The following is a 14,840-nucleotide window of genomic DNA, read 5'->3' on the forward strand; positions in this document are numbered from 1 at the left end:
GAGAGATCCGAAGAGTACGCTGGCCACGGAAGCATCTGTACACCTCGTAGAGCCTGTTGGGAGATGCGAGCAGTGTGTGGGCGGGCATTATCCTGCTGAAACAGAGCATTGGGCAGCCCCTGAAGGTACGGGAGTGCCACCGGCCGCAGCACATGCTGCACGTAGCGGTGGGCATTTAACGTGCCTTGAATACGCACTAGAGGTGACGTGGAATCATACGCAATAGCGCCCCAAACCATGATGCCGCGTTGTCTAGCGGTAGGGCGCTCCACAGTTACTGCCGGATTTGACCTTTCTCCACGCCGACGCCACACTCGTCTGCGGTGACTATCACTAACAGAACAGAAGCGTGACACATCGGAGAACACGACGTTCCGCCATTCCCTCATCCAAGTCGCTCTAGCCCGGCACCATGCCAGGCGTGCACGTCTATGCTGTGGAGTCAATGGTAGTCTTCTGAGCGGACGCCGGGAGTGCAGGCCTCCTTCAACCAATCGACGGGAAATTGTTCTGGTCGATATTGGAACAGCCAGGGTGTCTTGCACATGCTGAAGAATGGCGGTTGACGTGGCGTGCGGGGCTGCCACCGCTTGGCGGCGGATGCGCTGATCCTCGCGTCCTGACGTCACTCGGGCTGTGCCTGGATCCCTCGCACGTGCCACATGTCCCTGCGCCAACCATCTTCGCCACAGGCGCTGCACCGTGGACACATCCCTATGGGTATCGGCTGCGATTTGACGAAGCGACCAACCTGCCCTTCTCAGCCCGATCACCATACCCCTCGTAAAGTCGTCTGTCTGCTGGAAATGCCTCCGTTGACGGCGGCCTGGCATTCTTAGCTATACACGTGTCCTGTGGCACACGACAACACGTTCTACAATGACTGTCGGCTGAGAAATCACGGTACGAAGTGGGCCATTCGCCAACGCCGTGTCCCATTTCTCGTTCGCTACGTGCGCAGCACAGCGGCGCATTTCACATCATGAGCATACCTCAGTGACGTCAGTCTACCCTGCAATTGGCATAAAGTTCTGACCACTCCTTCTTGGTGTTGCATTTGCTCTGTCAGTCAGTGTATAATACTAATCGAATACTTATTTTAGCAACTCCGCCATAGCCGGTCCCAAGCCCGGTTGAGAAAGGAGGAGGGACTCAGTTGCGCCCTGTAGAGATCTAAATTGACAACAGTATGAGTAGGGAATAGAGACGAACACCAAATCTTCATGTAATCAGAAGGCGGGCACAGACGCATCTCCGTGAAAACGTTATTATTGGAAGTGCAACAAAGAGAAACCGGACGGAAAAAATAGATGAAAATTTTTGGCAGGAGATGAGGGAGGACGGCAAATCCTGGGTAGACTTACAGCTGATTGGCAGGAAACGGAAGCAATGGGGGACTTTTGTTGCAGCCCTTTACTCCGAAAGGGGACGCAGGATATAAGTAAAGTAAAGTAATTATTTTAGCTAACCCTGTGGGGGTAGAGGTAGCGTGTCTGTCTCTTATTCCAAGGCCCTGGGTTCCTTTTCCGGCCAGTTCAAATATTTTATTTCTGGACTGATGAGTAGAACGGGGTTCACTTCATACGAGGTTTTCTCAAGCTCTTGGTTACAGGAAGAAAGCGCATAGTAAGAAGTTGGCGCTACTGATCTAGTATACAAAGATGACGTACAATGGTTGTCAGGGTTACTATGGTGTCGGAAAATTCATGGCACTAATTTCGGATAGACTCCCAGCCCAAAAACACATCTGCGTCAGAAAAGTCCTCGCTCAATATAAAATACTGCAAAAGGTCTACAAAAATGTAATAATACAATCATGAAATGATTTTCCCGTCAATGACGGGCAGTACACTTCTTCTTATTCTACTTTGAGCCGTCTTCCTACGAAGGTTGACGATCCAACTTATTACGATAACTCGCGAAACAGCGGCTCAAAGGATTTCAATTGAAGTTCGTCCATGCCAGCGGCAAAGGTCTTTAAGTCAGGAAATTCTCCGTCTCTCCACAGATCGTTTTCATTTAGCTTCCCCCTCGATGATGAGTTGCAGAAGTTCATATATTTCACCTCTCAGGATGTGCCCGATGTACCTGAGCTTTCGCACCTTGACGGTTGTTAAGAGCTCTTTTTTTCTTATTTAACAAGTTGAGGACTTCTTCATTGGACTTCTTTTCTAGCCAGGATATTCGAAACATTATTTTGAACAAGTACATTTCGAAAGCTTCAATCTGCCTCTCCAGAAAAATGCTGAGCATCCAGCCTTCAAAACCATACAGAAAGGCAGGGAAAACATAGCATCGCAACATGCGAACTCGGAGATGAATGTTGAGATCTCTACTGATGAATAGGACCTTCATACTGTTGTACAAATTTTTGGTGTACCCAATCCTGGATAAGATTTCAGTCTTGGAATCGCAATGCTCAGCCACTATAGTTCCAAGGTATTTGAGAGATGACACTTGCTGAACCATTATGTTGTTAATGTGTAAGGAGGCCCGCTTACGAGTTTTTGAAAATACAATAAACTTGGTCTTGCCAATATTCATAAAGAGACCAAATTCTACACTGATTCTTACGATGGTATCAATAATAATTTGAAGACCAGCAAGGTTACTGGCTAACACGAAGGTATCATCAGCAAAGTGGATGTTATTAATGACATTGCAATTTATCCTGATCACTAGGTTAACATCCTCGACAGGTTCTCAGAGTCGATATTAAAAGGAGAGGGGGACAGGACATAGCTCTGTCACAAGCCTCTACGTATAGTATAGCTATATCCTCAGTTGTGTCTCCCTCTATTTTGACCTCTGCAGTACAGTTAGCTGGTCTCTATCAACAAGCTTGAGATCTGAAGATCCTGAACGTATGTACATAAAAGTGATAACAGTGATATAGCTGGTACACACGGAGATGGTACAGCTTAAATCCTAGGAGATAACTAGTGTACACTACACAAGCACATGCATGAACAACTTTATGGAAACTCACATGACTTGGCTTATCCCCCTGTACCATACTGGTGTCGTTCATTTGGACTACCAGCCGGTAAGTCTTCTTAGGGTCGAACTGCATGGAGTAGTTGGCTCTCAAGGCTGTGGACAAAATAATATTGATAAGTCATAAGTGAGGCGTTATCGTGGTCGACTACAATATATCGTTGTTGCGCCTCTAAAAACCGTTATGTGACAATGTTGAGGGGAGAAATACTAACCACCAGGTCATATCGTCGCTCGACCGGTAAAAGGTTGTATTCCACAAAGCTCTTCCTATCAGTTATTCTCCTTAAGACTGGTCACGCCTCCCAGCCACGTATGGATATGCAGTCCATCAGGACAAATTTTGTTGTGTTCATTTTCCTATGCCCATGTGTAAAGGAAAATGAACCTTACAGTACCGTACTGTAGGAATGTACGTTTGCATTATGTATTTACGCACTCCTAGTGTACAATGCATGTAAGGTTCATTTTCGTTTAATCGTCGACATAGGAAAACGAACACAACGGACATTGTTCTGATGGACTGCGTATCCATATGTGGCTGGAAGGCGTGACCAGCCTTAAGGAGAATAATGGATAGGAAGAATATTGTGGGATACAACCTTTTACCGGTCGAGCGACGATATGTCACAGAACGTAAATTCGTTGATATAGTTCATGCAGTACAGAACCTTAGATGACAGAACCTTTCTGGTCAGAGCTCTAAGCTGAAATATTATCACATAGCGGTTTTTCTAGGTGCAACGGCGATATATCAGATTATGTCACATTTTCATATAGAATTTGTATGTAATGATGTAGAGTTATCAAGTTTTTAGTACACTGCCTGACAAAAGAATAAAGTGCAGAGAAGACATGATCGGATATCAATGTAACATTTTTTTTGCTAGTTGCTTTACGTCGCACCGGCACAGATAGGTCTTATGGCGACGATCAATGTAACTTCGTACACGTACATATTATGTAGAAGGGCTACCAGAGTGCATTAGTGTTGTTCGTGTTTAGTGTTGATACCAGGCCTGTTAAGGATATAAGAGGCATAAACAGCGGAAAATGTTGAGTGATCGCAGTGAAGGACACGGAGATGCCACATACTCGATTGAGACAGCGTTTAGGCCTCAATGTGCGTCTTTATTTGGACGTCTGATCGAATCATGCAATATATCGATTTTTGGGGTATTCGTATGTCACAGAGGACCGTTGTTGGACTGCATGGGAACGTGAGGGCAGGCCTACACGTCGTCAAGTTTCGAGTTGACCATGTATGACCACCGTAAGGGAGGATCGCCGTCTTGTGTACCAAGCAAATCGTAACTCCTTCATAACTGCGCCTGCCATCCTAGAACAAGTAATGGACTCACTAGAATATTCTGTGTCATCCTTCACCATTGGTCGGAGACTAACAGCAGTCAGACTGGGGAATTACCGTCCCGTGTGTAGGCTGCCCTTAACACCACGACACAAACGGCTGTGTTTGGAGCTCTGCTGTGATCAGGAAGCACAGACTGCTGATGAATGGCGTTGCATTATGTTCAGCGATGAATCGCGATTCTGCACTACCCCGGACGACCATCGTCTGCGAGTATGGCGGTGACCTAGGGAGAGGTCCTATTATTTCAATGTTTTGGAGAGGCACAGCGATGTTGCTCCCGGCGTCATGGTGTGCGGATACATCGGGTATGACTTCAGGCCACGGCTGGTGGTGATTGACGGCACAACGGTACATCATGGACATCCTTCGACCTGTGTTACATCTCATGCGACAGTATCGTGGTGCCTGTTTTCAAAAGGACAATGCTCGTCCACGCACGACACGTGTTTTTATTACTTGTCTGCATGATGTTGAGGTACTCCAGTGGTCAGCATGATCCTCAGACCTTTCTCCAATAGAACATATGTGGGACCAGCTCGGACGTCAACTCCGTCCCAGTTCCAGTATCCAGGATATCAAGGACCAGTAACAACAGTTGTGGGCCAGATTGCTTCAGGAGAAGATACAACGGCTTTATGACACCCTTCCAAAGCGAATCAGTGCAGGCGTGCAAGCCACAGGGGGCGCAACGTCATTCTCACCGAAATAACATCACATACACTCTCAACACGTGAAGTTTGGTTTTGTTTCCTTCTCCCATTCTGGGTTATTCAATTTTTCTTCAGGCGGTGTAGATCACGGAAGTACTCAGAAATGATCCTTTGGGGTAGCAAGGAGCAACAGATCCATTTTTTTACACGGTAGGGTGGACCGGAGATAGGAAGTGAGAGCGGTATTTAAGGAATCCCATCCAGCTATTTTAGCCTTTCAGTATCAGAATAACTCATTAGTTACCTCCCATTTTCGTCCCTGATATGAAGTTTCTCATCCAAGGACCACCAATTCTTCCTCTCTTTCGCCAACTTCACTTTTACGAACTACTTAACGTCAGCTTTCTCTGTGGATCAGTAGTATAATATCGACCTCCGAGTCTCAAGACCATGAGTTCAAACCTGGCCCTGAAATCTGATTTTTGAAAAGCGGAATAATATCCGTTCACCACTCCATGCCATACGATGAGGGGAGAAATACTGACCCGCAGCACATATATCACTTAGAACGAAAATCTCTGGTGACACACTTGGTGTTCATCCGGCAAAATTATAAACTCTGATATACATTACCTGACAGAGATCCATTTTCCGGCCATGTAGTGAAAGGTTACATCGAAACTGGCAGACAGGCAGTGTGGATGGCATCAAATCAAAGTGCCTGCAGATGGTAGCTGGGGCCATGCGATTGTTGTGATAATATTATCATCACCGAGCGGAATGACAACGCGTGCTATGCTCTGCATTCATGAGACGTCGAGTGCCCTGGGAATAGTTTTCTGTGGTTTGGTTTTTCCATTTTCACTTCCAGGCAAATGCCCGGAGAGTTCCTATTCATAGCGACAGCTGATTTCTTCCACCTTCTCATCCCTCATTTATTTCATCTTCATTACCTCCTGAGGTTGCGTCGGGAAGGGCGTACGACCGTAAAACATGTCGTACAATTTCATCACTTCACATCCCCGACTCCGTATCAAGGAACGGAACCAAGGTTAGACATATACACAAAAATACAAGGTGAGTCTAGAAGAGTTCGATGAACGATACCACAACACAAGGAAATAAAAAGTCGCCTTCAAAGCACTCTCTGTTGGTCAAAATACACTTTTGGGAACGTCTATACAGCTGCTGGAGACTGGCAGTGAAGGCATCTTTTGGAAACGATTGAAGCACTGAAGGCACACGTCTTTCGATGTCCGGTATGTGAGCACAACGTGTCCCTTTCAGGAATAGTTTGAAGTGAGGAAACATGAGGAAGTGCCAGAAGTACCAGATTCGCGAAGTACGGTGGATGTTCAAGACGTGGCTCATCATAAAAAGTTTCCTGTCCATCCCGAAAGCGTTTAAACCAGTCGAAAACACATTTTCTGCTTAGCGATTCTGTTCCGTACACTTGCGCCAATGTCACATGCGTCTCCTTCGCGGTTTTCCCAGATTGTAACAAAACTTCATGTTTATGCATTTCTCGATTTCATTATGAAAATTCTTCAACTCACTGCGTTCGTCTGGCTAGCCTGCTTCAGCTCCATGTGTTCAACGCTAAGTGGTGCTTCTCAAGATGTCTGTCTATTCACATGCGTTTGCAGGTAGTATTACCATACGTTGCCATTGCGATTACCTTTCACATTCACCTTGTATTAAAACCGTGAGATCATCTCGTGACGTCTTCTATCCATTGTCCTGTTGGCCGAACCGTTCTAGGTTCTCTCTTTGTCCGCCCTTCCAGTGTGCTAAAGGCGAACCGTGTAGGATACGACTAACATACTCTATTTTCTCTTGTCACCGACGATAGGCTACTTCCTGTCCTGCACGACACACCGTCATTCGCCGTGTCTTTTCATCTTATTCTCGACTTATTTCTTCTTATAAACAAGCCTTCATTGCAGATTGTTTCTTCGTATGATGTCAACATTTCGCGTTCACATCTCACAGACGTAGAACAATACCCGACCCTGCACAGCATTTTAGCTTGCAAGGTACCAACGTCGTTTTGATATCACGCGTTAACAATTTCCTCATCCTTCATAACACACACACACACACACACACACACACACACACACACACACACACACACACACACACACACACACACACACACACACACACACACACACACACACACACACACACACACACACACACACACACACACACACACACACACACACACACACACACACACGAGTTTCAGCCTGTGTCACTGTAGCGTACTTGCTATGGCACGATCCTGTCAGCTCAGAAGACCGTGTTCAAATCTCTCTCCTGGCGAAGAATTTACCCCCACATAATATTCTTAATAGACTCTTACGTCTTTTAGAGTTCAGTCTGAATGCATCTGTGAGTTTACTAAACGCCTCCTCTTCCCTTCCCACTCCCTGTTCTGAGAACATAGTCCGGTTTATTACCATGGTTCTTCAGAACATCGTCCCATTCAACCGGCCCGATATTCTTTCCGAAGTCCAGCTGGCAGTGCGGTTGGTTTCCAATACCTATATGGATATCGCATTGGCTGTTCGGGGAATAAAATGCATTTTGCATTTTTTTTCTCCTTAAAATGTTTCAAGTACACAGTTAAAAAAAATTAGGGGAACATGTTTTTGAACATATGCCATACTTCACAAATCAATACCTCACACGCAGGTATATTACCAACTAAACCTTTATTGTTTACCGTTGAGGTATACAAAAGAACATCGGTCGATTCGCGTTCATTTTCAGAACACAAACGGAAATGTCAAAATCGGGGAAAAAGTGATAAAAGTCCTCCAGGGTGGATTTTTAACACAGTTGGAGAAATTTAGTATTGTGTATGTCCTCCACGAGCATTTATCACAGCTTGGTACCTACGTGATATGCTCCGTATAAATCGACGGAGGTCACGTTGCGGTATCAGGTCCCATTCTTCAATGAGAGTCTGTTCGAGGCCTTGGAGAGTCTGTGCTGGAACAGGACGCCCACGAACACTTCTGTCAAGCCTATCCCACACCTGCTCGATAGGACTGAGGTCGGGAATCACTGCTGGCCATTCCATCCCTTGAATGCCAGTTCTCGCAATACAGCTCTGGTGATGCGTGCTACATGAGCCCTGGCAATGTCGGGCATGAGTACGAATTCAGGGCCAACACCGTATTCAGCAACCAACACATGCTGTAGCAGTATCTGCTCGATGCACCCCGCAACGGTAAGATTAACACAGACGACGACAAGTTCCGTACGGCCGTCAATACTGATGCCACCCCACACCATCACAGAACCTCGTCGGAATCGGTCGCCTTCCTGGACAACATTTGGCATGTAGGCTACTGCTCACCACGGCGTCTCCATACACGTTGACATCCATCACGCTGTGCCATGGTAAATATGGACTCGTCTGTGAACAACACAGGTCTGCATTGGCGAAGTTGCTAATTGACGTGGGTACGGGCAAACAAAAGGCGAGATGCGCGATGTTGCTGCGTTAAACGGGGCACTCGAACAGGTCGTCTGGGTTGTTAGGACACTTTTCCTAACCTGTTCCTTACTGTCTGGTCAGACACCGTGACTCCAGTGACCCTCATAAGATTTTGTTGCAGTTCTCTGGCAGTTGCTGAACGATGCCGCAACGCACAGATGGTCAGATGTCGGTCATCCTGTGGGTTGACATACGTCCACAACCTTGTCCAACCCTCCTTGTGAACTGACCTGTCTCATTGTAGCGATTCCACAAGCGTTGAATAACTGACAGGGAGACATTGAGATCCACAGCAACGCTTTCTGGATCAAGGTGACGGCCCTTGCGACTTGAGCCTCGTTAAGATGTCTAATGGGATGTGCTGGTTGACGCACAACGTGCTCAAATGACCGCAGCAGTCTGTGTACCTCACAATGACACACGGATGCACCGCTATTCACTTTGTTTTGAGGGGTCACCTGGCAGTATAATGCATGGCTACGCCTACAGATGGAGTATAACTTCTATTTGACATATCCTGAGTACCTATGGTCTCAAGGTATGCTGTACGACCATTGGAACCCCCTCTACCAAATTAACTTTCATTTACCAGGTGTTACAAAATATGTTCCCCTAATTTTTTCGAACTGTGTGTATTTTGTCAATCTGCAATCTCTACAAACCAGCCGTGCTCTACTGGACTTTGCTCTCAATCTGTACGCCCGAGATATCTTTATTCTTAACGAAACTTTTCTGACATTCAAACAACAGCAATGTTTTCCGAAATACCACTTTTTCGTGCTGATAGGCTCGGTGAAGCTAGAGGCGGCATGGCTGTTGGTGTCAAACGTGGTATTACCACTAAATGTCACTGTTTTAACTTCAATAACAATTTATCTGAATATCTCATTATCGAAACTTTTCTTCGAACAATTCTTCTATCACTTTCGTTACTCTATACCTTCCTCCTCGAACTCCTCCCCCTATCGAGCTCATCAGATACATATATTCCACCTTTTTTCACTATAATTTTGTAGCTGATATCAACATTACTTCTTGCATTGTAACTGAAACCCATACTTTCAATTCGTTGCTTCCTGAAATCTGGGGTGTGAAGATTCTCTTCCTTTACCGCACCCGTCCAACTTCCAACTCTACCCTGATGCCCTCATTGTTTCCCCTTCGCTTTCCACCCTCAACATTGATAAGCTACTTCATATCAACTCTGATCACACACCAGCCCTCATCACTGTCTCTAATTAATCATATACTAATCGTTCGATACCTCCTCGCCCTTGCACAGACAAAGTGGACCAATTATCGTACTACAATAACTGACTTACTTCAAGACTCCCCTCCCTCCAACTCCCTTTCCAACCTTTTCACATCAATAAATAAAGCAGAACATGCATTACACGTCGCCGACCAACATGATACACCTCGTCATTCCTATCATACTTCAAAATCTCCCATCCCTGCCAAAACCTTATCATTACTTCAATTCGCCCATGATTATTATTGTTCATATTTACGTACTCGAGACCCCGTGACTTTACGTGAACATAGATGACATCTATGACTCGCCAGGTCTTACATTAAAGCACTTTAAATATGACAATGGATGACAGCTTGTAATAACTTGAAAGATATACACGAGCTCCATAAATTCTGGACAACTTTTCGACGCCTGTCCAAAACAAAAGAATTATCTCGACTTCCCCATACATTTTGGTCCTTCCCCACCCATTACTGACAAAGAAAAGGATGAAGTTTTTACAGATCATTATTCATGTATTTTCTCCCCTTCTTCCCTCCCACATTATTTCCAGTCTGACGAGCCACTCATTTTACAGCTCACCAATCCTGGTCAACTTCACTTGCAACCGTCTTTTCTACATTTTCGAGATATTGATTTTTCCCATCCTCTTAATTTAACTATTACCCCTCCTGAAATCCTCATTTTTTGAAACATAAACGTAACCCTGCTCCTGGACTTGATCACCTTACCTATCGCCATATCACCGAAGCACCTTTGCTCCTCACCCATATCCTTTGTTCTATATATAATACAATGTTATATACTGGCATGTACCCCAAACACTGGGGGATGTCATAATTTTCCTCTTCCTTAAATTTCATAAACTTCCCTCTGACATCAAATCCTATACACCTATTTCCTTCCAAACAATCCTTTCCAAAATCTTTGAAGGCATACTTTGCAAAAGGCTATCTCGTTATTTACACTCCCTTAACCTAATACCATCTTCCCAAGCCGGTTTCCGTTCCAGTTTATCTACCCAAGATCACTTGTTCCATATCACTGTTTCCTTATTCACTTATCTAAATCCTATAAAACCACCACCTTACTCTGCCTAGACGTAGATAAAGATTTTGATTCTGTATGACTTCCATTTAAACTCAGTCATCTTCCTTTCCCCACCACTTTCATTAGAGAAAGTGAAAACCTACAACCTGTTCTCCAGTCAGTGACAGGGTAAGGGATGGAAAAAATGAAACCCCATCTTGCGGTGAGGATAGGAAATGCACTTTTGCAAGATGCTTTACGTACCACCGACGCAGATATGTCTTATGGCGACTATGGGACAGGAAAGGGCTAGGAGTGGGAAGGAAGCGACCGTGGCCTTAATTAAGGTACATCCCCCGCATTTGCCTGGTGTGAAAATGGGAAACTAAAGAAAAGCGCTTCATGGCTGCCGAAAGCGGGATTCGAACCCACTATCTCCCGAATACTGGATACTGGCCGCACTTAAGCGACTGCAGCTATCGAGAAATCGGGGAATTGTACCGGCTGCCGAAACCTTTCGCACTCCTCTGGGACAATGATTAATGACTGACGGATGAAATGAAATGATAGTGGAGAATGTTGCTGAAAGGAAAGATGACAGGTAAAAATCGGAGTAACCGGAGGAAAACATGTCCCGCCTCCTCTTTGTCCAGCACAAATTTCACATGGAGCGACCGGGATTTGAACCACGGAAACCAGCGGTGAGAGGCCGATGCGCTGCCACCTGAGCCACGGAGAATTCCCCCTACTTTCATTAGACTCCTTTTTAATTACCTTCAATCTAGGACGGCAACTATAACATTCACGGAACCCATTCCTATACCTTGCCCATCACCTCTGGCCTCGCTCAAGGTCCTCCACTCTCTCCGCTCTTATATATTCTCTTTACGTATGGTATGATGTTTCCCACCCTCAACGTCCCCTACGTCTCGACCAGTATGCTGACGACCTCGCTATCCTCGCTTTCAGCCCTACCCACACCACACTCACCCGCCGCACATAACACTACCTTAACATTAATTTTTGGTAGTGGCTTTGCGTCTCCCCGACACAGATAGGTCTTATGGCGACGGTGGGATAGGAAAGGCTTAGGAGTTGGAAGGAAGCGACCGTGGTCTTAATTTAGGTACAGCATCAGCATTTTCCTGATGTGAAAATGGGAAACCACTGGAAACCATCTTCAGGGCTGCCGACAGAGCGGTTCGAACCCACTATCTGCCATTACTGGGTACTGGCCGCACTTAAGCGACTGTAGCTATCGAGTTTGGTATATAAATATTGTATTAGACCTCTTATTACCTATGATTCACTGACTTGGATCGATGCTCACCCAACGGCCTGAGAGACGGCGTCACCGTCTAAGAGGCCCGCCTTCCCCTTCAGGGGAGGAATGAAAACATTTTAGTAATAGTAGTAGCTGAGAAGGTCGGTAGATGCAGGGTGGGTCTCGGCCCATAAGTGGTCCACCAGCTCTGCTGGACGACGATTGCTCTTTAGTACGCTGCAGTGCAGCCGGGAGTCGTGGCTCCGACATGGACGATGAACTACATGCCTGAACATCTATTTATATATCACTTTCACCCGTATCGTCGTCAGTGCAATCCGCATGTGTAGTGTCCACATAATAGAGAGAATACGACACTACACATTCCACTGACTCATTTTTTAAAAACGCTGATATGTCATCTGCTACTTCCTTCTAACTCTCAGGAATATCTTGCGTTCCTTTCTGACGGAATGTCAACGTCCGCAACTGCTGTTGTAGATATAAGGCAATGTTTGCTTTGTTTATGGTTGCCATTGGACTGATTTATATCAGTACTACTGGAAGTATAGCACTGTTGTGACGTACGTGTCGACTGTGCCGTTCAACTGCGTCTCATAACTTCACTCTGTTCACATTTGTATACCTACAGCTCCGCCCCTTCTTGCCATTAGCAGCCAATACTGCACATGCTGGGTGGAGGATAGCTGGGGTTTCGAAAGCATGCAGTACTATTTGTCCTTCCCAACCTTGAACTCGTGAGGGTTCCTTGTGAATATATGTAAAGCATATAAAGGTTCTGGGGACATAAGACAATATTTAAGAAAGTCGGCGGAAGATGAAGTATTCGTGACGCAGAGATGACGCGGTGAGCGAAGAGGCAGAAGCAAGCGGCGTTCAGTAGGATGACGGGCAATGGTGCGAGGTGTTGGTAGTATGGTGGCGATGCAGAAGTCGACGACAAAGTTAAATGAAGTAGCATGCATACTTTTGGGAGAATGTTACAGTGTATACTGAAGGATTGTCATAATATTCAGAAGACATCCAACGCCTCTGCAGCTCTCTTTATACAAATCCATGGCCTGTGCACCTCTCAAGGTACTGCTGCTAGGTAACATCGCGTCACGCATTTTGCTACATGACACTACAGTATTTCGTTACACAAATTTTCGGAAGACAACTATCTACAAGAATTACTTATGTCGAAGGAGAACCAAGGTGAAATTGGCAATTCAATCATCAGTGAACCTTCCAGTGAACTTTCAAGATAGTTTTAACGATACTACGAGTATTTTGTTTGAAAATAATGTTTATTTTTAATGTTTCAATTTGCTAAGTTTTTGGTCTTATACGGAGATATACTCACTGCAGGTGGATACAGAATCGTTGAATCCAGTGATATTTATATGACTGACTTCATTACAGTTGATCCTCCACAATTTCATTTCATCCTCTAGTATCGATACCCGATGAACGTTGACTTCCTTCGTATCGTTATCAATGAAGATGAGTCTTTCCAGAACATAATCCTGAAAGAGAAAGAAAACTTAATCACAATACCAGTCCACGGTTAAAATAAATACATCTTTAAAATATATAAAAATTATCTCTTGATATCATTATTATCATCATTTTGAAATCTTGGCGGTCCAGTTCAAGTGAATTTGCAGGGTGGATGAAATCATCTGAAAGCCTCCCTCCCAGCGACGAGAGAACTAGATGACATGGAAAATACTCAAAAAGTTATGCTCCAGAGTTGACAGGTCAAACACCGACTTTAATGAATGGGGAATTTACTATGGGACTCCATGATATGTAAATGAGGTGAAAAAGAAACTATGGTCCATCTCCTTGTCTGCATTCAATGCCCAATGATGTGCACAGTGGGGCAATTGATGGACGCATAACGCTCGCAATGTAGCAAATTACTGGTCTCATTGGATTTAAACTACTTATTCAACTTTTGTGAATCTGTTTACCTCCTCCTGTCGATCAGTGGTCTAATATCGGCCTCTAAATCCGTAGATCGTGGGTTAAAACTCGGCAGACGTAGTACGATTTTTGACGGGTATAGAAAAAGTCCATTCGATACTCCTGTCGTACGATGTTGGCACGTAACAGATCTCTGGTGACATATTTGGTGTTTATACGAAAAAAATAATTAAAATTCAGCCATAGATCACCTAAAAGATCCAGATTATTCTGCCATCTAGGAGAGTAAAACGGAACGACAAAATTGCCGAGCAGGCGGCCTAATTGGCGTCAAATTAAAATGCCTCTACAAGGTAGCTGAGGCCATATTATTATTACTATTATTATTATTATTATTATTATTATTATTATTATTATTATTATTATTATTATTATTATTATTATTATTATTATTATTACCAAGGGGAATATGGCCGTGCGTGTTAACGTGTTACGGCTATGGGGCATTCGGGAGACGAATGGGTTCGAACGCCACCGTTGGCTGTATCCTGAGAAGGTTTTTCTGGGGTTTCCCATTTTCACTTCCAGACAAATTGCGGGGCAGTACCTATTCAACGACCACAGAAGATTCCTTCCACCTCCTTACCCAATTTCATTAACCACAATTCATTTCACCTTCATTGGTTCCTCAACTGAGGTTAGGGTGATGGACATCCGAGCGTAAAACATACCTTATAATTTCATCTCACCTCATACCTGACCCCGTATAAAGGAAAAATGACTAAGAGGTAATCATATATTTATTATCGTTCTTCTTCTTAATATTG

General features: G+C 44.7%; 1 protein-coding gene across 1 annotated transcript in view; it reads right to left on the reverse strand.

Moving 5' to 3' along the window:
- Nucleotides 1-2,819: 2,819 nt before the first annotated feature.
- Nucleotides 2,820-14,840, reverse strand: part of LOC136857124 (uncharacterized) — an 84,230-nt gene continuing 72,209 nt past the window's right edge. The window contains exons 6-8 of the mRNA XM_068224975.1: nucleotides 13,448-13,610; nucleotides 2,990-3,093; nucleotides 2,820-2,858 (exon numbers count right to left, since the gene is read on the reverse strand). Of these exons, the coding sequence (XP_068081076.1) occupies nucleotides 2,820-2,858; nucleotides 2,990-3,093; nucleotides 13,448-13,610 (306 nt within the window). The remainder of the gene's footprint in view (nucleotides 2,859-2,989; nucleotides 3,094-13,447; nucleotides 13,611-14,840) is intronic.

The sequence above is a fragment of the Anabrus simplex genome, chromosome 1 (genome assembly GCF_040414725.1).
Source record: "Anabrus simplex isolate iqAnaSimp1 chromosome 1, ASM4041472v1, whole genome shotgun sequence".
NCBI lineage: Eukaryota > Metazoa > Arthropoda > Insecta > Orthoptera > Tettigoniidae > Anabrus > Anabrus simplex.